We start from the raw sequence: 23513 nt of genomic DNA, 5'->3' as shown, positions 1-23513 counted from the left end.
TTGCCCAATAACTATTTATCGGGCGTGTGCTGGGAGAGGCTACGAGAGAGGCAGCGCGGCCTAGTGTGTAACAGCTTAGACTTCAGAGCCGGACAGCCTCTCTCGAGACATGAGATCTTAGACAGAGACTTACTCTCTCTGCCTCTAAAATGGAGAAAGTGATTGTCCCTACTCCATAGTGTTGTTAGGAGGCTTAAAAGGCTTAGTGTGTGAAGAGCTTGGAATTGTGTCTGGCATGTAGGAAGCACTCCGTTTCAGCTGCTGCTGCTGCTGTTGTTGTTAGTTGTCCTTTCATTAAGAGGGCAGGGTCATTTGGGGACAGCAGAGAAGCAAGTCCCTTAATCTGCTGGCGATCTAGCTCCTTTAAGACCTGAGAGCTTGAACCCACATTCCCTCATCCTTTCCCCCTTTCCTATTGCCAGAATCTCTGAGCCACTCTCAAATCCAGTACCTTCTGGCCTTCCCAAGAGTGTTTCCAACCTTCAGAGCAGATTTCTGAATTCTGGAAAGGAGATGCGGGTCCAGGCATCCCTAGGAGGCCCCTTTCAGCTCCGCTCCCGCAAAGCCAGGGGTCCACAGCGGGCCCTGAGTCCCTGCTGCAGGCTCAGGCTGTGTGCTGGGGTGGGGTCCCCAGGTCTGTGCCCACCGCTACACCCAGGTGCTGTGGTCGGGGTTGGAGGAGCAGTGGCGCATGGTGGGCAAGTGCTACGTGCGGGGCAACAACCTAAAGCTGGACCACACCGACGACTGGCAAACCTACCACAACGAGATGTGCAACAGCAACACCGACTACCTGGATACGGGCATGTGCCAGCTGGGCACCAGCGGAGGCTTCACCAAGAACACCGTGTACTTCGGCGCTCCCGGTGCCTACAACTGGAAAGGTGAGGACCCTAGGGGCAGGGGAGGAGCAGAGACCACCCGCCCCAGTTAGCCACTGGGGCAGCTGGCCGAGACCCTCCACACTAGGGGGCAGAGGAGACAGGCCCCCTTTGCCAGTATCAGCAACCACCACAAGCCCTACTATTTGAAGGCACTTACACATATTATCCTAATTAACCTTCAGATTCTCTATGAGGCGAGTATTGTTATACCCATTTTACAGAAAACTGAGCCTCAGAGAAGTGAAGTGAATGGCTCAAGCCGACAGCAGGCTATGAAACCTGAATTAGAATGCAGGTCCATCTGCGTCTAGTGTAGCCACTTAAAAACGGATTTAAAAAGCACAACATGCTCCAGGTACAGCTACTAAACGGTACAGTAGGATTTGGTAAAATAAAGAGTAAAAGTGCCCCTCCTCTCCTCCCTGCCATCACCCACCTCCCTTGTCCCATTTCCCAGTGTACACTCCATCTTGTGGACCCTCTAGACCAGTGGTTCTCAACCTGTGGGTCGAACGACCCTTTCACAGGAGTCGCCTAAGACCATCGGAAAACACATATATAATTACATATTGTTCTTGTGATTAATCACTATGCTTTAATTATGTTCAATTTGTAACAATGAAAATACATCCTGCATATCAGATATTCACATCACGATTCATAACAGTAGCAAAATTACAGTTATGAAGTAGCAACGAAAATAATTTTATGGTTGGGGGTCACCACAACATGAGGAACTGTATTAAAGGGTCGCGGCATTAGGAAGGTTGAGAACCACTGCTCTAGACTTATTTTAGAATATAGAGGTACCTTTAGTACACACACAAACAGACTCACACTAAACAGGCTGTTCTACTACTCCTCTTTTCACTTTTCAATAAACAGGGGGCATCTATTTTTTCATGTCAAGACATATAGGTCAATCTTTTGGGAGCTGCAGGGTATTTCCTTGTACCAAGACCCATGCTTGTAACTACCGGGGCACACACGCCTCACGGCCCACACCCCCTGCATCTCTGCTTTTCTCTGCCACACAGGTTGTAGCAGCAGCGACCCATCTCCTCTTCCTGTGCCCTGTTGTTGTAGAATCAACAGACAGAGGGAGCCCAGAACCTTGGCCCTTGGCCCGGGTCTTAGTCACAGCTCTGTGCTCACCTGAACTGAGGCCTCTGCTCATTCCTGTGGTTCTGCCCCCGCCCCCTACCCCCACCCCGGTCCTTTAGAACCTTGGTGGAGTGCAGGTACTCTCCAGCAGTAGCCCCGGGGAGCAGGGGCCCGGTGGGCAGCCCCAGTTTGGGGGCAAGACTAGGAGGAGATAATGGCATGAAGTCTGGCATCAGTGTCCAGAGTGGGGGAAGTGTCATCTAGTCGCCACGAGCCTGGATGACCAGATTCCAGTCATGTCCCTACAGCTAGCTCCTCATGCCTAAGCCTCACTTTTCTCATCTGCAAAAGGGGGTGGGGGGTCCATCATTCTATTTTGCTGTTGTTGTTAATCCTCACCCGAGGATACTTTTTCCATGATTTTTAGAGAGAGTGGAAGGGAGATGGAGAGAAAGAGAAACATCAATGTGAGAGAGAGACATCGCTTGGTTGCCTCCTGCATGCACCCCGACCAAGGCCAGAGATCGAGCCTGCCACCAAGGCATGTGCCCTTCACTGGAAGCAAACCCAGGACCTTCAGTCCATGGGCCGATGCTCTATCCACTGAGCCAAACCAGCTAGGGCTGCTTTTATTTTAATATGTTTTTATTGATTTCCGAGAGATGAAGGGAGAGGGAGAGAAAGATAGAAACATCAATGAGAGAGAATCATTGATCGGCTGCCTCCTGCTACTGGGGATCAAGCCCGAAACCTGGGCATGTGCCCTGACTGGGAATCGGACCCTGACCTCCTAGTTCAGTGATGGCGAACCTATGACACCTCTGACACGCGAACTCATTTTTTGGGTTGATTTTTCTTTGTTAAATGGCATTTAAGTATATAAAATAAATATCAAAAATGTAAGTCTTTGTTTTACTATGGTGGCAAATATCAAAAAATTTCTATATGTGACACGGCACCAGAGTTAAGTTAGGGTTTTTCAAAATGCTGACACGCCGAGCTCAAAAGGTTCGCCATCACTGTCCTAGTTCATAGGTCAATGCTCAACCACTGAGCACCACCAGCCAGGCTACTTCACAGAATTGTTAAAATAACGAGGACGTGATTTGCACCTGGCAAAGTGCACACAAATATTTTAAGAGGTCATTATTATCCTTCTCTGGGGAGGGGGCCTGGACATGGTGGAGGAAGGGGCGGTGACTTACACTCCTCTCCCCAAATCCTCCTGAAGGAAACAGCTACATGATTCAGCGGAAGGAGTGGGATTTATCCGAATACAGTTACAAGGACCAGGAGGACCAAGGAAACCTCTATATTGGTGAGTCCAGTCCTGGTGGCCCAAAGGGTGGAAGAGGAGGGGAGGGGCTCAGCCCCTGGCACGCTGGCCCTCTCACCTTTGGTGCCTGGTGGAAGGGTGAGGCCAGGGTACAGATAAACTAGTGGCATTTAGCTCAACTAGCGCTTATTGAGCGCCAAGATGCAAAGCCCCTACCCTCATGGAGCTCACAGTCCAGTATGCAGACTGGACAGGGGGTGGGCATCCAGAAGCCACTTTCTTTTTTTCTTTTTTTAATATTTTATTGATTTTTTACAGAGAGGAAGGGAGAGAGATAGAGAGTTAGAAACATCGATGAGAGAGATCGATCAGCTGCCTCCTGCACATCTCCCACTGGGGATGTGCCTGCAACCCAGGTACATGCCCTTGACCGGAATCGAACCTGGGACCCTTCAGTCCGCAGGCTGACGCTCCATCCACTGAGCCAAACCGGTTTCGGCCAGAAGCCACTTTCTTGCCCAGCGTAGAATAGAGGAACAGAAGATAATGGGGGTGACCTCGGGGGTGCATCCAGAGTAGAAGGCAACAAAGTTTACCTGGGGCCTTGATTGACCACCTTCCCCCATCCCAGGGTACACGGTGCAGGTGGGCAGTGCCATCCTGCACCCTACAGACATCACCATTGTGACGGGTGCCCCGCGGCACCGACATATGGGTGCTGTCTTCTTGCTGAGCCAGGAGGTAGGCGGAGACCTGCGGAGGAGGCAGGTGCTGGAGGGCACACAGGTGGGCTCCTATTTTGGCAGCGCCATTGCCCTGGCAGACCTGAACAATGATGGGTGAGAATCCAGGGACGTCCTCTGGGGCCAGGGAGAATGGTGAGGGGAGCAGGCTCGCCCAGGCAGAGACAGGGAGGCTTGCATTTGTTCGCACGCTGTTGCAGGGATTTGCAAATTACTCTTGTCTGTTGATTTGCAATCAGACTTTCTGGGATTCTAGGCATTTGCATGTCAGTTGCATGACACCTGCTTCTCCGTGTCTATGCCGGTCATTTCTCTGGCTCTAGTGCATGTGGGCTGTTTGGGTGTAATCTGTGCACGCATGTCTTCCTCGCATGTGTTTTCTATTAGATGGGGTCATGTTGGCACTTCCTTGGCTTTCCCACGACGCATGGCCAGAGATGCCACTTGTACAGCCCTGTGCCCTGGCACAGTTATGCCTGCTAAACCACAGTTATGCTGCATCTTGATGGCTGGCCTCACACTCCCTCTTCCCCCTCCTTCTCTTCTGTGCAGGTGGCAGGACCTCCTGGTGGGTGCCCCCTACTACTTCGAGCAGAAGGAAGAGGTAGGGGGTGCCGTCTATGTCTTCATGAACCAGGCAGGCACCTCCTTCCCGACCCACCCCTCCCTTCTCCTTCACGGCCCCAGTGGCTCCGCCTTTGGCTTCTCCGTGGCCAGCATTGGTGACATCAACCAGGATGGATTCCAAGGTATGAGCCAGCACACCCGCCCCAGCACCCCCACTGACTGAGTGCCAGCTGCATACCAAGCTTGGCAGGGCCCGAAGAGGAGAGGAGATGGGGCCCAGGCCTGGGAGCTTACAGCAGCGCTAGAGAGGGGATGTGTAGAGGGAGCCACCACAGACGAGGAGTGAACATACTGCTGGGCATCGAGGGCTGGGCTGAGTGTGCACCGTGGAAGGGAGCCGAGGGGTACAATATGAGATAGGACACCTGCCTGAGGTCCCCAGATCTAGCAGGTGTGGGGGGTTGTTTCAGAGATGAGGCTAGAGAGGTAGCGTGGGGGTGAGGTGGATGGTGTTGAAAGCCAGGCTTTATATTTGGGTAATGATAGAGGGGTGTCCAGAGAAGGTGTGGGGGCAGGGATCGGATATGATAACTTGGTGCCCTGGTCCCTGGACCCTGGAAGGAGATGTGGGACGGATGGGGGCGAGCAAGGCTGGGGTGTTAAAATCAATAATGCAGTGTCTCAGGAGGGGGATGTTAAGAGCCGGGAAAAGGTGGGAGCCCTGGATATAGAGGATGTCACCGGAACTCTGCAGCACATAGGGACCGATCAGACCTGGCTGTTCGCCTGGTTGCCATGGGAGCACCTGGTGTATCTGGAAGTCGCTTCTCTGGCATCCTCAGTTTCCCAGAATATAGCTGAAAACCAAACGGAAGGCAAAGGAGCCTCCAAATAGTCCAAACAGGTGACAGAGAGTTCAGCTGATGCAGCCCAAAGCCCTTACTGATACGGGAGTCACCCGGTTTCCACTTAGGACCTACTTGTTCTTCCTCCACATAGTTCTCCAACAAGCTTGGCCTTCTGTGTACGGAGGCCTTATCAGATCAGAGGCAGCAAACTCAGAGTTGAGTCAAGTTTAAGAAGCTGAAGCAGTTTGGATTTATGCGTAGAAATAATGGTTGGAATTTTACAAGTCTGGACACTTGAACATTTAACACTGTCGTGTTGTGACGAAAATCCCAGGCCCCCCTCCCCCCACGCTAGAGAGGCATGGCCTCCGGGATCCTCTTCTCTACTCATCAGCTGTGTGACGTTGGGTTTTCTGAGTCTGTTTCCTCATCTATAAAGTGGGGACAGTGGTACCGACAGCCAGCACCCTTGTGAGGATTAAACAAAATGAGTGACTTGATACCTACCTGGCACAGTCAGCCATGGGGAGCCCCGGCTTTTGTGACCCTGCTGGCAAAGGACATTAGGAGAAGCAGGTGTCTGGAGGGAGGTTGGTGGGGGAGATGGAAGGCACTGTAATAAGGGGAAATAAACAGCAGCCGCTGGCGGGAATCGGGAGGGTGGGCCTCCCTGAGACACTAACTAGCTGTCTGACTAGGTAGGTCACTTCCCTCTCCTGGACCTAGTTCCCCACATACACAAGGAGGCAGCTGGGTGCCCGTCAGTCCCAGTTTCAACCCTGAGCCACAGAGCTGTTTCCTGGTGATTTGAGTACTGCCTGGCAGGGTGGGGTCAAGGCCATGCTGGGCTCTGTGGCTGGAGCACAGGATTGGGGCGACAGGGGGCCCACAGTCCCCAGGGTGACCCCACTCTGCCTCTCTTCCCCAGACATTGCTGTGGGAGCTCCGTTTGAGGGCTTGGGCACGATATACATCTACCACAGCAGCTCCAGGGGGCTCCTGCAACAGCCCCAGCAGGTATGAATGGACAGGGCCCGGGGCCTTCCCTCCTTGGCTCGTCCACCCTCTTCTTACTCCCCCTGGGCCCCCCTCCCCAGATCCTACCCTAGAGCTTGTCTTCAGTGCTCCCCCCTGCCCCCAGGTCATCCGTGGAGAGCAGCTGGGACTCCCTGGCCTGGCCTCCTTCGGCTACTCCCTGAGTGGGAAGATGGATGTGGATGAGAACCTCTACCCAGACCTGCTCGTGGGGAGCCTGTCGGACCGCGTCGTGCTGCTGCGGTGAGCCAAGGCGACGGTGAATAGGGGCCTCTCCCCTCCCACCCTGCCTGCAGGGAGCCCCATCTCCGTCCGCCTTCGCCTTCATCACCAGGGCCACCCAAGCTTGAGCCCCAGCCTGGCCTGGCCTGAGGCAGGCGGGGTGCTGATGTCTGGGTGTTTTCTATGCAGGGCCAGGCCCGTCATCAACATCCTCCACAGGACCTTGGTGGCCAGGCCGTCCGTGCTGGACCCCGCACTCTGCACAGCCACTTCCTGGTGAGACTCGCAGTCCCCGTTCTGCCCACCCTTCTCCTTATATATGGGCAAGCCAGGAGGGCCCTGGCTCCCAACCCCCCACCCCCACCCCCAACTCCTGATAAACCACCAGTAGAGGGTTGATTCTTGGGTAAGCATTGCCCAGCCTACCCAACCTCATTAAAAAGCAAAATTCCTTGCATTGGGGTGCGGGGCAGTAGGCATGGGGGTTAGGAGTGGGAGCTCTGGACTGCCTGCTTCAGATTCCAGCTATGCCCACTGCAGTGGTAAGGGGGGGGGGGAGGGTTGGGAGTGAGATCCCGGGGAGGAGGGACAAGGGGAACACCTAGTTGGATGGAGGTGGGGAAGGAGAGAGCCACCTTCAGCAAATGGTTCATCTTTCTGAGTCTCCGATTCCTGGCCTATAAAGCAAAGTTAGTAATAACCAATTCGCAGGATTGTTGTGATCGTTAAATGAGATAATGTACAAAAAGCCCTTAGCATGGTACCCTGTGCACCCTGAATGCTCAAAATATGTTAGCTGCTAGGATGGTGACCATGATGCGGATGGCCCCCAGGTCTTTGTGTGAGGGAGGAAATTGGGTCAGAAGGCAGAGGGAGACAGAGCAGGGGGAGCGGGGCATAGAAGGAGATCTGGCCCTAGCCGGTGTGGCTCAGTGGATAGAGTGTTGGCCTGCGGACTGAAGGGTCCCGGGTTCGATTCCGGTCAAGGGCACATGCCCAGGTTGTGGGCTCGATCCCCAGTGGGGGGCATGTAGGAGGCAGCCAATCCATGATTCTCTCTCATCATTGATATTTCTATCTCTCCCTCTTCCTTCCTCTCTGAAATCAATAAAAATATAAAAACAAAAAAATTGGTTTAAAAAAAGAAGGAGATCTGAATAAGACTGGCTGGGCCACAACTCCAGGCAACCCCTTCTGCTCTCGGCCTCAGTTTCCCCATTGGGGACCTCTATCCCTGTTTTCTATGGCTCTAATGGAAGTGGGGAGGGAAGGAGCCAGGGACACCCCAGACCAGCTATGTGGACTCCCCGTGTTGCCCCTGCCTCTCCCCTGAAGGGCTGTTTCCCCTTGCCCGGGAAAGGGAGTAAGAGCGAGGGCTGGATATCTGGGTCCCGCTGTGACCCGGCCCTCCTGTACGTCCCCGCCTCCCCCAACAGTGTGCAGGTGGAGCTGTGCTTTGCCTACAACCAGAGTGCCGGGAACCCCAACTACAGGAGAAACATCAGTGAGTGCTGGGGTGCAAGGTGAGGGGGGGCGTGCTCACCGGGTCACTTGCTGACCACCTGGTCCTCCACCTGCAGCCCTGGCCTACACGTTGGAGGCAGACCGGGACCGCCGCCCACCCCGGCTTCGCTTTGCGCAGAGCCAGTCAGCTGTCCTCCATGGCTTCTTCTCCATGCCCGAGCGGCGCTGCCAGAACCTAGAGCTGCTCCTGATGGTGAGGGAGGCGCCAGGGGAGGGCCACGTCCCTCAAAGAGGTAGCCAGCACCGCCCCCCCAGGTCAGGGGTGAGGGACTGGGATCTCCCCAGAGACAGAGGTGGGGAGGTTGCCTGGAAACCCATGGGTCTTCGGGGGTACAGTGCACAGCCCCCAGCATGTGGTAGAGGAGAGATGGAGACCTGAGAAGAGTGAGGGCTGAGACTCCTGGCTCAGCTCGGCTCTGGGGAAATGGGTCTGTGAGTGGGGGGCAAACTCAGCCACTCTCTGGGACCTTGGGGTGAAAGGGAGACCTCAACTGTGGAGCCCAGGGATGAAGGGAGGCTCACACCTCCCCAGAGCTATCTCTGCACCCCGTCTCACCTGTGGATCAAGGTGGTAGGAAGGGGATCAATTTGGTTAGAGGACAAGAGGAGGTTCAGCCTTCCTGGGGGGGCCTTCCCAGGTGGAGGGGGGCCCACGCTCCTCCCTGGGGACTCCGGGTGGTGTCAGGATTCAACTCGGCAGGGAGGGCGGTGCAGAGCTGGGCTCAGCTCGCCCTCCTTCCCAGGACAACATCCGCGACAAACTCCGCCCCATCGTCATCTCCATGAACTACTCGTTACCTTTGCGTTTGCCCGACCAACCCCGGCTGGGCTTGCGGTCCTTGGACGCCTACCCGGTCCTCAACCAGGCACAGGCTCTGGAGAACCACACGGAGGTGGGTGAGGCCGGCGGGCAGGGCGGGGCCGGGAGGGCTGTGGGCTGTGGGACGAGAAGGCGCCGCGGGGGGTCCTGCGCTGCTCACGCCTCTGTCCCCCCAGGTCCACTTCCAGAAGGAGTGCGGGCAGGACAACAAGTGCGACAGCAACCTGCAGATGCAGGCGGCCTTCGTGTCGGAGCAGGGGCAGCGGCTGAGCAGGTGCACCCTGGGCCGCACCTATTGGCCAAGGGTGGGGAGGCCTTCATTAGCTACCGGGAGTGAGGGGCGGAGATCCCAGGGGTGGGGCCTCAGAGGGAGGCGAGGCTGAGAGGCTGGACTTTAATTGTCCAGGTAGGATGTGTAACTGACCTTCACTGGCCTTTTTTCACCTGGCGAGACTGGAGGGCGGGGCCTGGCTGTCCGGAGTAGGGGCTTTCTAGAGCTAGTAGACCAGAGGGGCGGGGCCTAATGGGGCGGGGCCTAATGGGGCGGGGCGGGGCCTGGGCCGGCTTTGGGCTCAGTCTAAGGCTCCTCCCTTTTCAGGCTCCAGTACAGCAAAGACCTCCGGAAACTGTTCCTGAGCATCAATGTGACCAACACCCCAAGCAGGGAGCGGGCTGGGGAAGACGCCCATGAGGCGCTGCTCACCCTGGCGGTGCCCCCCGCCCTGCTGCTGTCCTCAGTGCGCCCTGTGAGTGCCCAGCCCGGGCTCCATCATGTATTTGCATCCTTAGATGCATGTCATTTACACGTGTTGTCATGTGTCCCCTCTTCTCTGGGCTGGGCCTCCTCGGGTGCCTGCAGCATCTCTGTTGCGAAGGGAACCCTGTTCTCATGCCTCCAGGGCTTCAGACCCTGTGATACAGGGAAGGGGCGGGACCAGCCCTCCTCTGACCACCCAGACCTCATTATCTTCTTTCCTTAGTCTGGAACCTGCCAGGCCAACGAGACCATCCTTTGTGAGCTGGGGAACCCCTTCAAACGGAACCAGAGGGTAAGCCCTGGCCGCATTCTCCAAGGCAACTCCTTATTCTTCTCGCTTCTGCCTGCCTGCTTCCTGGCCCTCCTTGAAGCAAAGAGCCAGCGTGGGGGAGGAGGAGATCAAGTAAGGGGTGCGGAGAGATCCGGGGACTGAGAAAAATGGAGCCACTAGTGAGTGTGCACAAAGCAAGAGGCGGTGGAGGTGAGGAAACCAGTTTGGCAGAGCACCTCCCGTGGGCCAGGCCCCAAGCCCAACACTTTGCTTCTATATGACTGTAATTCTTACAGCCTTCTGAGGTGGTAGGTGCTGTTTTACAGAACGGAAACACAGGCTTAGAAAGTTTTAATAACTGACTTAAGGTCATGTAGCTCAAAAGTAGCCGAGTTGTCACTGACAGAGAAGAGGAAGGGGAAGCGGAGGTGTGACTGGGAAGGTACAAGAGTGGAGATGGGTGGGGAGGTGGAGAGCCCTCACCCAGGATGGGGGGACGAAGAGGCCAGAGAACCGATCTAGCATAGTATTGAGCCCCCGCCCCAGGGCATCACCCCTGCGTGGCCCCAAACACCCCTCTCTGCCTCCCTGGCCATCATGGCAGATGGAGCTGCTCATCGCCTTCGAGGTCATTGGGGTGACCCTGCACACAAGGGAATTCCAGGCGCAGCTGCAGCTCTCCACGTAAGTGACCTTGCAAAGCCAGGCTGTGTTGGGGTTAAGGGGTCCTGGGACCTCGCCCAGCCCCAGCCTCAGCTGACATATCTCCTTACCCACTCCCCGCACTTCCTTCCCAGGTCAAGTCACCAGGACAACCTGTTGCCCATGACCCTGACTCTGCTGGTGGACTACACTCTCCAGGCCTCGCTTAGCATGTAGGTACTACCGTGACCCCCAGTCTTCTCTTCCTGAGCTAGGGCCTCCCTGTCCTCAAGGTATCTCCAAGCTTCTCTGACACACCTCTCTTGGCCTGGTTTCCCGAGGCCTTTGCATCCCCTGGATCATCCCTCCCCCTTAACAACAACCACTGTCATTGTTGTGGTGGTTATTATTCTTCCTGCAAAGCCAGCAGCAGTGGAGGAATCAGCAACTCTGGGGAATAAGGCGTTGGTACCATCTCTTGACAGCTCGTTGTGCTAGGGATGTTCTATACATCATCTCATTGGCTTTTCACAACAGCCCATGATGTAGCAACAGTTATTAACTCCACTTTACAGATGAGGAAACTGAGGCTCAAAAAGGGTCAATAACTTGCTTGAGGCCGCACAGCTATGGCCGGACTGGAATTTATCTTAGATCTGCCTAATGTCCGAGGGAGTTAACCAACTTGGGTGCCCACCCCCTCTGCCAGAGCCCCTCCTGCCTCCTGTGACTCCAGCATCTTTCTTACCACTAGGGTGAGTCAACGGCTACAAAGCTACTTTGGGGGAACGGTGATGGGCGAGTCTGGCATGAAAACTGTGGAGGACGTAGGAAGCCCTCTCAAGTATGAGTTCCAGGTAAGGGGACTCTGGGGCCCTGGGCCGGAGGCTTCTGGGAAGGGCGATGGGGCAGTTCTTTCTGTCTGGGATCTCAGGCTGTGAGGGTGGGGGTTGGTGAGATGGAGGTGGTTTTCTAGGAGATAGTAATCTTGACACCCCTTATGCCCACAGGTGGGCCCAGTGGGCGAAGGGCTGGCAGTCCTGGGGACCCTGGTCCTAGGGCTGGAGTGGCCCTATGAAGTCGCCAATGGCAAGTGGCTGCTGTACCCCACGGAGATCACCATCCGAGGCAACGGGTCCTGGACCTGCCAACCACCAGGAGACCTTGTCAACCCTCTCAACCTCACTCTCTCAGTAAGGACACCACAGGAATCTTTCATTTGCATCTCATTTGCATGCTGCAGGGCAGAAAGGCCAGCGTCTTCCCACCCCTCTCCTCACACTCTTAGGGATCCTGCCTCTCCCCCTGCGCCTTCTTCCTCTCTTCACCTCTGCTCATTCCTTCCTCCCAGCAAAGCACCTGTTCCCTCTTCAGGTCCCTGAGGACAGACCGCCATCACCACAGCGCAGGCGGCGACAGCTGGACCCGGGGGGAGTCCAGGGCCCCCCACCTGTTCCTCTGGCTGCTGCCAAAAAAGCCAAGTCTGAGACCGTATTGGTGAGTGGCCAGGGTTGGAGAGGGTTGTGGCCACACATCCAGGGGGCTTGCAAAACAAGGGGAATAGGGACTGTTCACCAGGAGACCCCAGTCTGATGAGGTGACATAACCCATGTCCTCAGGAGCCCCTAGTCAGAGCAGCTGGACTCATCTGCTGCCCCCAGAGGGCACCTCACTGCACTTGCCCTTGGGGGAACAGTCAATACAATGGACCAAAGGAAGAGACACTGGCTCTAGTCCCAGGACCCCCCAACCTGTTGGGGTGATATAGCTGCTCAGCCTTGGACATTAGGGCTGGAATGGGGAAGGCGGAGTAGGGTGCCCCTGTCCAAAGGGAGACAGGAAGAGAATTGGAAGGAAGTAGAGGCCTAGCTGGGTGGAGGTGGAGGCAGTATCCGAGGTGGGGGCTCAGTGTGGGAGGAGGCTGGGAAAGGGATGTTGTAGACTGGGCCCCATTTCCATGAGCAGATACCAGATTTCATGTTAGCCATGTCCCTGGCATCTATAAGTGGTTGACCCAAAGAATATGTCTTAAACATATACTGGTAAGTATGGGGGGTGAGAGTATGCATGAGTGAAGGGCTGAGGTCAGGGCCCTTTGGGTCAGCCATGGGCAGGGGAGGAGTCAAAGGTAAGGGGCGAAGCATAAAGACTCTGGACACCCAGCCTGTCTCGTGCCCTGTGTTCCCTGCCGACCTCAGAGCTGTGGCAGTGTCCACACCCGCTGTGTGTGGCTGGAGTGCCCCATTCCTGATGTCCCTGTCCTCACCAACGTGACAGTGCAGGCTCGAGTGTGGAACAGCACCTTCATTGAGGTCAGTGCCTGGGTCTGGAGGTCTCCCCTGCCACCTACCTGGGTGGGGAGAACAACAGGGAGAGGGTGAGGCCAGGGTCACAGCAAGGCCTCATGCATGTGTGTGTGTGTGTATGTGTGTGCGTGTGTGTCAAGGACAGCATCATGTTTTATACAGGACAGGTTGGACACTGTCATTGTGTGCTGTGTCCGTGTTAGTTTCTGTGCCTGTATGTGGACATGACATGTTTGTCTCCAGCCAAAATGACCTTCTCTCATGTGTCCATTGTTCCGTCATGTGCCCACGACTTTCCCACCTCCATGCCTTTGACATGCTACTCCTTGCCTCTAGAATGCCAGCTCCCTCTCTTTTATCTCTGGATGTAAACTCCTATTCACCCGTAAAAGTCCCCCTCAGATGCTTCACCACCAGTGAGGTCTTTCCAGCTGAAAACGATCTGTCCTCCGAGATTATAAATCTTTTCAGCTTTGTGAGCCATACAGTTTCTGTTGCAACTACACAGTTCCTCCATGTTGCACAAAGCTGCCGTAGACCACAGTCAACGATTCGGCATGGCTGTGTGCCCCAGATGCTTTACTTACAAAAGCAGGCGGCAGGCCAGACTTAGGCCACAGACCTGACCTAGACTGTGACCTTCATCGTCTCTGTTGTTCTCAGCATCCAGCACAGGATCCGATGCACAAGTGAATGAATGATGTGCATTTGTGTGGGGGGAGGCCTGGCTATCAGATCCTTTGGGTGCTGCTTAAGGATGCTGTGTGGTGAGAGGGTACCCTGCGGGGGGCGGAAGCTTAGGGTCAGGAGGGAGGCTCATCTGATTCTTTTAACCCACCCATTTTCCCTGCAGGATTACAGAGACTTTGACCGAGTCAGGGTAACCAGCTGGGCTACCCTGTTCCTCCGAACCAGCGTCCCCACCATCAACATGGAGAACAAGACTGTGCCGGTGAGTGAGCATGCTGCCTGGCCAGGGCCTGGAGTGCAGGGCATCTTCTCAGAGCACTTTCACACACGTTAGCTATGTGGTCCTCAGTCCTGGCAGCACACTGGGATCCTCTGGAGGACTTCTGATGTCTAGACCACAGCCCTGAGCAATGAGATCTGAGTCTGTGGAGGTGGGACCCGGCAGTGGTTCCTTTAAAAACCCCACCACCCCGTGATTTTAATGGGCAGCCGTGGTTGAGAACCTCTGCTTGACCTTACTTGATTCACACAACATCTCCATGAGGATGTCCCATCTCCAAGCAAACTTGGGAAAAAGGTTCCCAGACTTAATTCTGAGTTATACCTGGAAGAGTAAATATGACAAAGTTTCTAATAAATTGTTGTGAAAAGGATATAAATGGAGATATGTAGGAAATACATATAGGAGAGCAATGGAGGGTTGGTTAAATATGTTATGGTACATTTCTTAAAATATATTAAGGTACTGGAAGAAGGGATAGAAAGATGGATGGAACAGCACAGAAACGTGTTTTATTATACAGATGGCATTTTTAATCAGTAGAGAAAGGTGGATTGTTAAGTCATGTTGGAAGAGCACACTTGGAAGTTAAAGACAAACCCCTACCTCACACCATAAATAAAAATATACGTTTGAGTTAGACTAAACATTTAAAATAGGAAATAAAGCCTAATATACCAGAGAAAATTTAGAAAAAAATAATGATAATTTTTAATTATGTGGAGAGGGAGTTATTTTAGTAAACCCAGAAGTCACAAAGGGAAAATTTGACAAATTTGACTACATGAAACTTTAAATTTATATACAGGCATACCTTGGAGATATGGTAGGTTTGGTTCCAGACCACCTCAGTAAAGTGAATATCACAATACACAGAATTTTTTTATTCACAATACAATGAATTTTTTTGGTTTCCCAGTGCATATAAAAGTTATGTTTACACTACCCTGTAGCCTATTAAGTGTGCAATAGCATTGTATCAAAAAACACAATGTATACACTTTACTGCTGAAAAATGCTAACCATCTTCTGTTGGAAAAATGGCGCCGATAGACTTGCTTAATGCAGGGTTGCCACAAACCTTCAGCTTGTAAAAAAAAATGCAATATCTTCAAAGTCCAGTAACATGAAGCACATTCAAATGAAGCCTGCCTGTCCAGCACAAGAGCTGGAAAGGAAACGAAAAGGGTGAGAGATATATTGCTTTTTAAAAAAAGTCTATGGCACATATGACGAAGTATTGACATATATAGTTAATGTGTAAAGGGCAACATAAAATAAACAGACAGTGTACATATTGTAAAATACAAATGTTTAACTCAATAGTAAAGAAATAAAAATAGCAGCAACAGGACTGTTATCCTATCAGATCACAAAATATGAGGAAGCGTAATTCTATGTGGTGCTGATGCGCCGGAAGGAAATGCTTTGGATTGGAGTCTAAATTGATGGATTCTTTTTGGAGATGAGTTTGTCAATATCTATTACAACTTAAAACGCACATCTCCTTTGCCCAGCACAGACTTAAGGAGCTAATAGGATAAGTATGTGAACATAAATATATGGGGCTCTTTTAAAGCGTTGTTTATAATGACATGAAATTGGAAACAATCTATGTGTCTTTCAGTGGATTGGTTCAATAAATTATGGCACGTTTCTCCAATGACGATGCAGTTATCAGAAGAGACCAGGGTGATCTTTATTCATGGCATCAAAGGGTGATGGTATTAAGTGAAAAGGGAAGCAGGTCGCAAAAGAGTGTGTACAGTCCATATAGATCCCATTTATGTGGGAGGAAAAAGTACACATATTTAACATACGCACTAAAATATGGAAAGAGAGTCACTAAAATGTTGGAGATGGTTATTTCTCAGGAGTAAAATTATAAGGAGCTTTTGGTTTTCTTTGTAGCATCTGTAGTTTAAAAAATAATAAAATAATTTTTAAAGAAATAATCATGTATAACCAGAAAAAAACTTTCTAGTTATATGTGAAATATATTTAATATATAATGTAATTTTGTATCACAATAGATGTCATATTGTTAATAACACATATTTCATATATATGTGTGTGTGTGTGTGTGTGTGTGTGTGTGTGTATCTCCATTGTAGGGGAAGAAAAAGAATGGTACTATCTGCTATGCATTCTTTATTGTTTTGTAAATATTTATGGATTGCTTACTGTGTACCAAGTATTGTTCAAAGCAGTTTATTCATATTAAATGCATTCAATCCTCCCAGCAACCTATTAGGTAGGTATTATTATCCAGTCCCCATTTTACAGATGAACAGAGAGGTTAAGCGACTTACCCGAGGTCACACAGCTAGTGAATAGCACAGTTGGGACTTGAACCCTCTAGAGCAGTGGTCGGCAAACTGCGGCTCGCGAGCCACATGCGGCTCTTTGGCCCCTTGAGTGTGGCTCTTCCTAAGCCTTAAGTTAATAACAGTGTACCTACCTATATAGTTTAAGTTTAAAAAATTTGGCCCTCAAAAGAAATTTCAATCGTTGTACTGTTGATATTTGGCTCTGTTGACTAATGAGTTTGCCGACCACTGCTCTAGAGAGTCTGGCTCCAGAACACATGCTTTTGGCCACTCTATGAGGCAGGCATTATGATCCCCTGATCAGAGACTCAGAGAGCTTACCTGTCCAAGGTCACACAGCTCGTCAGGGATGGAGCTGGTACCCAAGCCTGGATGTGTGCATCACAAACCCAAGTTCTAGGCTGCTTCCCAGATCTGAGGCTGTTCCTTTGGAGAAACCAGATCATGGCTGAATCGGCTGCTCTCAGGGGCCTTTTCCAGTCCCTGAGCGCCCCCTACTGGCAGTAGGTCAAACAGCAGGGTCAGGGACCAAGCTGGGGGGGGGTGGGGAGAGCAGGAGCATGGGGCCTAAGGGGGGTGCACAGGCCTGAGCCCCTTTCCCCCCGTCCAGTTCTCCGTGGACATTGACTCCGAGCTGGGGGAGGAGCTGCCAACCGATATCGAGCTGTGGCTGGTGCTTGTGGCTGTGGGGGCCGGGCTGCTGCTGCTGGGGCTCATCATCCTCCTGCTATGGAAGGTGAGGACCCCAGCTGGCCTCCGGGACCGCCTGCCAGCAGACCCTCAGCCACTCTCCCTTCACCCCATCCCTCACTTCCATCGCACCCCCACCTTCTCCCATGTCCTCCCGCCTTCTCCCCAGCTTTCAGTCTCACCCCCTGCCCATCCTCACCTCACCCGCGGGGATGCTCCGACCTGGGTTAATGGGGGGACCTGCAGGCTGGAAAGGGGAATCCAGGAACTCTGGCCTCAGGCCACACCACCCCGCTGGGGCTGGAACCCAGGCCTCCAGGCTCTCCAGTCCTAAGCCCCCATCCATCCAAGAGTGCTGCTGGCAAGGACCCCCAGCTCTCCCTGACCGCCCCTCCCGCCCCTCCCCTCCGCAGTGCGGCTTCTTCAAGCGAGCCCGCACTCGCGCCCTGTATGAAGCTAAGAGGCAGAAGGCCGAGATGAAGAGCCAGCCGTCAGAGACAGAGAGGCTGACCGAAGACTACTGAGGGGGCAGCCCCCGCCCCCACCCCACCCGGGTAACTTGGCCTCCGGGCCCTCTTCCCTGAGCCCCCCAGCTGGCTGGGGCCTCTGACTCTGTCCTATCTGCTCCTCTTCCTTCATGGGGCCTCTCTGTACCTCACTCTGTCCCCAGCGCCACCCCAAAGAGCAGGCCACTCTGTCGGCCTCCCTGCCACGCCCCGGGAGAGCTCGTGGTGTGGTCCCTCACCAGCCTCCCCACTGAGCCCGTGAGGACTTGGGACCCCAGAGTTAGCCATAAACCCCTCCCATGCTTTCTAGGGATTGAAAGGGGTCAAGACCAAGGCGAGGCCTCATCTCTGTAGCTCACAAGGCAAATTTCCAGATGCTTCTACACCCCCATTTCCACCTCCAGAGAAGGAGGGGGCTCGTAGAGTCCTTCCTCCTGGGAACCAGCCCTGTCCCTCCTGGGAACCCCCACCAGGGTGACCCCTGACCCCACCCCACACTGTGGTCAGGATAGATCCCCACCCTTCCTAGCCCTCCCATCAGCAACCTCAGCGGCTGCCTCTACCTCCATCTGCCTCTCCCTCTCCTCTCGGCCTTCCTCCGTTCCTCCTTCCTCTGGGGACCGTGGGGAACCTCGTCCTCCCGATCTCAGTGCAGAGAATTGGTGTGTGTTTGGATCGGGGGTCCTGGCTTTGAAGACCTCTTGGGGGGGGGAAGGGCTGGGCACGTCTTCCCACAGGTCGCTGATGTCCTTCCTCTCCTCCCCCCAACTCCAGTGTGACTTCTTTAAGCGGACCCGCTATTACCAGATCATGCCCAAGTACCACGCCGTGCGGATCCGGGAGGAGGAACGCTACCCACCTCCAGGGGGCACCCTGCCCACCAAGAAGCACTGGGTGACCAGCTGGCAGACATGGGATCGATACTACTGACGCCCTCCCTGATCCCGCCCCTGCGCCCCTGGTGTCCCCTTCTTCTCTTTGTCATAAGTTAAGTTATGCCCCGACGGTCCGCAGGGGCCACGGCCTGTGGCTGGCACCAGTGGGTTCGGGCACACACACCTCCTTGAGCGCATGCACATGCCATCTGACCACGGGCTCCTCCACGCAGGAGGGCTGGGGCCGTGGGCTTTGCTACGCCGAGCACACTGCAGCCCTGTGCCCTGGACACGCGTGGGTCCCACTGCTTGTGGACTGTGCTTGTGCACCACAGAGGGTGCGTGGACATGCGTGTGCCGGCCTTTGCCGCTGCCAAAACCAAGCCCAAGGGCCTCTGCCAGAGCCGGGAAGGAAAGGCCCCGAAGTGGTGACCCCTCCCTACTTACACTGGACCCAATTGAACCATAGTCACTGGGTGAACTCCGCTCCTGAGATGAAAACTACTGACAGGGAACAGCCCGCAGCCTCCAAGCTGTAGTTCCTGACACCGTGAGAGAGAACGCGGGTGGGGGTGGATCTGCCCGAGGCTGTCCAAGGGGCGTGTGCAGGACTTGGCATGCTCAGGCGCGAGAGCAGAATGAACTAGAAGGAAGGTCACAGGATGGCTTTCTTTCACGGACCGCTGCGAAGCCTCTGTCCTCAGCCGCGGCGTGCACTTGTGGGGAACGCAGCCTGAAGGAGCAAGGATGGACAAGCTGCTAGGCAGCCTGGACACGCTGCGCTGGGACCGCCCTGGGAGCACAGAGGAATCCTCAACCACAGACTGGCTGGTCCCGGGCCAAGGAGATGCTGGAAGGATACAGAGGAAATGCCACTCCTCACCCACCACTACCGTCCTGGCGTCTGCAGGGCCTGGAGAGACCCCCACGAGATCGCAGAGGGAGCGACACTTGAATGTAGGACAGGGAGGGAGCCCTGTCCCTGACCCATCGGCCACACCTCACTCCGTCCCCACCCACCATGGGCTGGGGGCCTCGAAGTGGAGTTCTTGGCTGGCCTTGGCTTTCATCGTCAACCAGCTCTGCCTTCTTCCCTATGGGCTGAGTCCTGAGGCCCATTCGGGAAGTCGAGGCTGGTTCCGGAAACCCCCTCCTGCCCCCTGCCTGTCGGCAGGCCCCCCGCCCCTTCCACGGTACTGTAGCAGGGGAGCTCCCTCCCCCTCCTTGTGCCTTCTTTGTACATAGGCTTCTCACACCAACCAATAAACAGCTCCCTGTTTGTACACACTGCAGCTGCCTCCACCCCTCACCCCTCCTCCTCCTCCGTTCTGATGGACCATGACGTCTGGCTGCCCCCCAGGTGGACAAAGCGCAATGCGGGGGTCTTAAGGCCGGGAGGGTGAAGGCCGATGGAGGAGATACCTCCCCTGCTCTCAGGGACGCTCTAGTCTAAGGGCTGGTCATAGACGGGGAACTGAAGTGCAGAACGTAAGAGGAGCAGGAAGGCTTGCGTAGAGCAGATGGAGTAAAAAATGGCTTTTTGGTGGCCAGTGAGCTGGTTCTGGGGAGGAGCAGGAGGGAGGGTGATATGCAGGGTCTGGAAGTGACAGGAAGCTATGTGCTGTAGAAACAGGTAGTCCTAGGTAACAGTGGCAGGAGCCTGGGTGCAAGGGTGGGGAGCTGAGAGCCCCCCTACCCTCGTGGCTTAATTCAGGTGAGGACCAGCTTTTCTGCCTCAATTTCCCCCCCACCACCTGCAGGTGTCATGATGAGTAGATAATCAGGAGGTGAACCAGTGACCCAAGGCCTCCAGGCAGGGTTCTGGGAGCCCTCGTCGCATGGACACTACCCCCGGAGTGCTTCAGTCCTGAGCTGACATCGCCCCCCTCCCCAGCATTGGATCAAGCCCTCCGCTTCCTCCTCTGCCCTAGGTTGTTCCCTCCACACAGGCCTCGGGAATGGAGGAAGGCTCTTTTCCCCTTGACTTCCTCCTAAATGATGGCACAGGTCCTTCTAGTCACTTTCCCCAAGGCTGTGGCCTTTGGCGAGACTTCACCGATTTTATTACCTGGAGAAGTCTAGACACAGGTTCTCTGAGAGCCCACAGACCAGGCTGTTCTCCGGGGAGCTGCTTCTGGGTACCTCCCAGCCCACCTCAATGCGGCAGCTGCCTGCCCCCCCCCTCCACTCTGTAAGAGCCCACCTCACAGAGTCGTGGGCCCAGCGCCCCACTCCCCTTTCTGTGCTGGGATTTGCTGGTTCCCAGGTCGATTGGCAGTGGGCTGTCCAGTTCCTCTAGGAAAAGAAACCTCAACCCCTACCCAGAGCTCTCAAAACCAGTCATCGGTGGCCTCAGTTTATTTTCCAGAATCTGTTATTCTCTAGGTCAGCAATAACATGGAGGTTATCAAAATCCAGCTCCAGTTGAACCAGCTCAGTCCAGACCTTTGCAGCCACCTCCTGCTTAAGAAAAAGGTGGGATCGCCTGGCTGGTGTGGCTCAGTGGTTGGTATTGACCTATGAGCCAGGAGATCATGGTTCGATTCCTGGTCAGGGCACATGCCAGGGTTGCAGGCTTGATCCCCAGTGGGGGGCGTGCAGGAGGCAGCTCATTAATGATTCTATCTCATCATTGACGTTTCTATCTTTCTCTCCCTCTCCCTTCCTCTCTGAAATCAATAAAAAATATATTTTAAAAAAGAAAAGAAAAAGGTGGCACCTATATGCATCCTTCCAGCCAGCTTCAGAGGCCCAGCCCCCAGGCTCCTGTGAGCAGCTGCTTAGATGAGACACACACACACACACACACACACACTTTTATGAAAGAAACATAATGGCAGAAACACAACAATGCCCACTTTCATAAAAGGACCCTCTATACCGCCACGCTTCCTGAGCTCCTTGGGGCCACAGTACCTCCCAACCGTTACAGAAGAGGGCCTTGGCTCTCGTATCCAGGCAGAAGAGACAGCATGTGCAACAGCTTGGAGATTGGAGGCTGACTCAAGGCAGGAGAGAAGTATGGTTTGGAGTTGAGCAGTGGAATATGGAGAAATGAGGCTAGACAGTTAAGCCAACGCAGATCCTGTGAGAACTTGAACGGTTCCAGTAAAAAGTGGAGAGTCAAAAAAAAAAGAAAAGGTGGAGAGTATTTGAAAGGCTGTAAGCAAGAGAAGTAACAAGTTCAGATTTTCTGTAAATAAGCTTCAGTTTCCTCATCTATAAAATGAAGCTATTAATAGCATCACGGAACTGGTGAAGAATTAAATAATAAAATGCATACAAACAGTGCCTGGCACATAGGTTATTATTCATCAGCTAAGAATCCCTTTCATGTGAGGCCTTGCCCATAGCTCTGTGTTGGCTATAACCTCATTCTGTTACGTCTATTCATTTAGTTATTTACTCATGCAGCTAGCTCCCAAACTGAGAAATGATGTGCCTTAATCCTGTCTGTGTTTACTGTTCCCAGCACAAAGCCTAGCACGTATTAAGCTCTTGGCAAGTGTAGGCCCAGGACTGAACAGTGAAAAGGCAAAACCACCAAAAAGGCGAGTCGGTGGACAGGACATACCACGTCCAACCGCGAGAGGGCGCGCTACGCTCCTCCCAGAGAGCTGGGGCTGCTGGAGAAAGGGGGCTCCCTGGCCCCCCCAACACAAATCACCTTCTTGGACGTTTCTTCAGAGAAGCCCAGGGCGGAGGAAGTTGCCTTCTCAGATCAAATGAGCTGGAGGAGAATAAAAAGTGTTTTGAACTCTGCACTCGTAGCGCTGATGGTAGGGGCTGCCTCCGCCTCCGCTGGTGGCTGGGTCTTTGTGGCGTGGGCGGGCTGCGCGACTGTATGAGCGATTCCGGGGGGCTGCATCCTCCCCCCGAAGTGTGTAAACATTCACAGTCCCTGTCCCCGGATTGGGACCCCACTGCGGGCGAGCAGGTGGGGATCAGGGTGACACCGGGCCTCTGGGGGCACTGGGACTCGTTGAAAGCCACCCGGGCCGTATCAGGGAAGACAGGACTGGAGGTTCGCGGAGGGAGCGGGAAGGGAAGAGGCGGCGAAGGAGGAGGAGATCACGGGCCTCTGGGACCGCGGGGTTAACCGGCGGCCGGGCTGGGGACTCCGCGGAGGGAGCCGAGGGGGGCGGGCTCTCCGCGCGGCCTGAAGAAAACAACAGGCCGTTCCCAGCCAACCCGGGCGAGGGGGCGGGCCCGGGAGGGAAGCCACGTGCCGGAGCGGGACGCGATTGGCTGGCCCGGAGTTGTTTGTGAGCGGCCATTGGCGGCGACGGGGAGCCGCCTCCAGCCGATTGGCCGGGTTTTGGAGGACGGCCAGGGCCAGGGGAGGAGCGGTGGAGGCCGGGTTGGGGCCGAAACCGGGCCCGAGCCCGAGCCGTGAGAGCGTGAAAGCCCGCCGCGCGGCGATCCCGACCCCGACCCCGACCCCGACCCGGACCCCGCCGCCATGCGCTGGCTCCGCGCGCTGCTGAAGAACGCGTCCCTGGCCGGGGCGCCCAAGTACATCGAGCACTTCAGCAAGTTCTCCCCGTCCCCGCTGTCCATGAAGCAGTTCTTGGACTTCGGTACGGAGTGGGCCGGGGGCGGCCGGCCGCCAGGCCCCGCGGGTGCTGGGTGGAGCGGATGGAGGGGTCCCGGCCAAGAAGGATGCACGCGGAAGAGAGAGGCCCTGCGTGACGGGGAAGGGTCGCTGGGAGGGCAGCGGGCAGGAAAGGGTTAACGGGGAGGCAGGGACCACCCAGCCCGAAGGGGTCGTGGGTACCTTGGGCTGAAGGGTCCCTGGACTAGACTATTCGTGGGCAGTAAGGGGCATTGAATAAGGGGAGGGGCCCAGGGTGTCTTACTGGGCTTTGTGAGGGTCTTGGCGAATTAAAGGCACCCATATGCATGCAATTAGAGGATAATGCAAGGGGGAAGGCCTCTTCCAGTCAAAATCACATAGTCCTAGCTTATCCTTATACAGTGAGAACCTTTCCCTTTTTTATCGACTTCTTAGTCAGATGTTCTAACTTCTCCACTAAGCCTACACATAAGATCCACAATGATACATTCGTACCACCTGCCTTCGGCAAACGTGTACACCGACTATACTATTCAAATACACATACATCATCTGGCTTTGCATAGC

The 23513-nt window shown here is 54.4% G+C and overlaps 2 protein-coding genes across 8 annotated transcripts in view; both read left to right on the top strand.

Annotated features, from left to right (window-relative positions):
- The window catches only part of ITGA3 (integrin subunit alpha 3), a 29174-nt gene extending 9514 nt beyond the window's left edge, over positions 1-19660 (top strand). The window contains exons 4-26 of one of the 5 annotated variants that reach the window (XM_014447449.2): positions 635-884; positions 3220-3306; positions 3896-4103; positions 4560-4756; positions 6351-6439; positions 6564-6700; positions 6869-6955; positions 8116-8183; positions 8260-8396; positions 8947-9096; positions 9200-9297; positions 9622-9769; positions 10004-10072; positions 10656-10735; positions 10849-10926; positions 11448-11550; positions 11704-11886; positions 12068-12190; positions 12892-13005; positions 13853-13951; positions 16910-17035; positions 17403-17543; positions 18270-19660. In XM_014447449.2, coding sequence (XP_014302935.1) covers positions 635-884; positions 3220-3306; positions 3896-4103; positions 4560-4756; positions 6351-6439; positions 6564-6700; positions 6869-6955; positions 8116-8183; positions 8260-8396; positions 8947-9096; positions 9200-9297; positions 9622-9769; positions 10004-10072; positions 10656-10735; positions 10849-10926; positions 11448-11550; positions 11704-11886; positions 12068-12190; positions 12892-13005; positions 13853-13951; positions 16910-17035; positions 17403-17513 — 2742 coding nt within the window. In that variant the 3' untranslated portion in view covers positions 17514-17543; positions 18270-19660. Of the gene's footprint in view, positions 1-634; positions 885-3219; positions 3307-3895; positions 4104-4559; positions 4757-6350; positions 6440-6563; positions 6701-6868; positions 6956-8115; positions 8184-8259; positions 8397-8946; positions 9097-9199; positions 9298-9621; positions 9770-10003; positions 10073-10655; positions 10736-10848; positions 10927-11447; positions 11551-11703; positions 11887-12044; positions 12191-12856; positions 13006-13852; positions 13958-15596; positions 15981-16909; positions 17036-17402; positions 17544-18269 lie in introns of those variants that run through there. The other 4 variants (XM_023746327.1, XR_002826834.1, XR_002826835.1 and 1 more) reach the window with 4 other exon arrangements.
- Positions 19661-22772: 3112 nt separating this feature from the next.
- Positions 22773-23513, top strand: part of PDK2 (pyruvate dehydrogenase kinase 2) — a 16118-nt gene continuing 15377 nt past the window's right edge. For all 3 annotated transcript variants that reach the window (XM_023746325.1, XM_006105263.3, XM_023746326.1), the window contains exon 1: positions 22773-22950. In XM_023746325.1, the coding sequence (XP_023602093.1) occupies positions 22833-22950 (118 nt within the window). In that variant the 5' untranslated portion in view covers positions 22773-22832. The remainder of the gene's footprint in view (positions 22951-23513) is intronic.

The sequence above is a fragment of the Myotis lucifugus genome, unplaced genomic scaffold, assembly GCF_000147115.1.
Source record: "Myotis lucifugus unplaced genomic scaffold, Myoluc2.0 scaffold_655, whole genome shotgun sequence".
NCBI lineage: Eukaryota > Metazoa > Chordata > Mammalia > Chiroptera > Vespertilionidae > Myotis > Myotis lucifugus.
The sequence above is the reverse complement of the archived record's forward strand: the minus strand, read 5'-3'. Positions and strand labels throughout refer to the sequence as shown.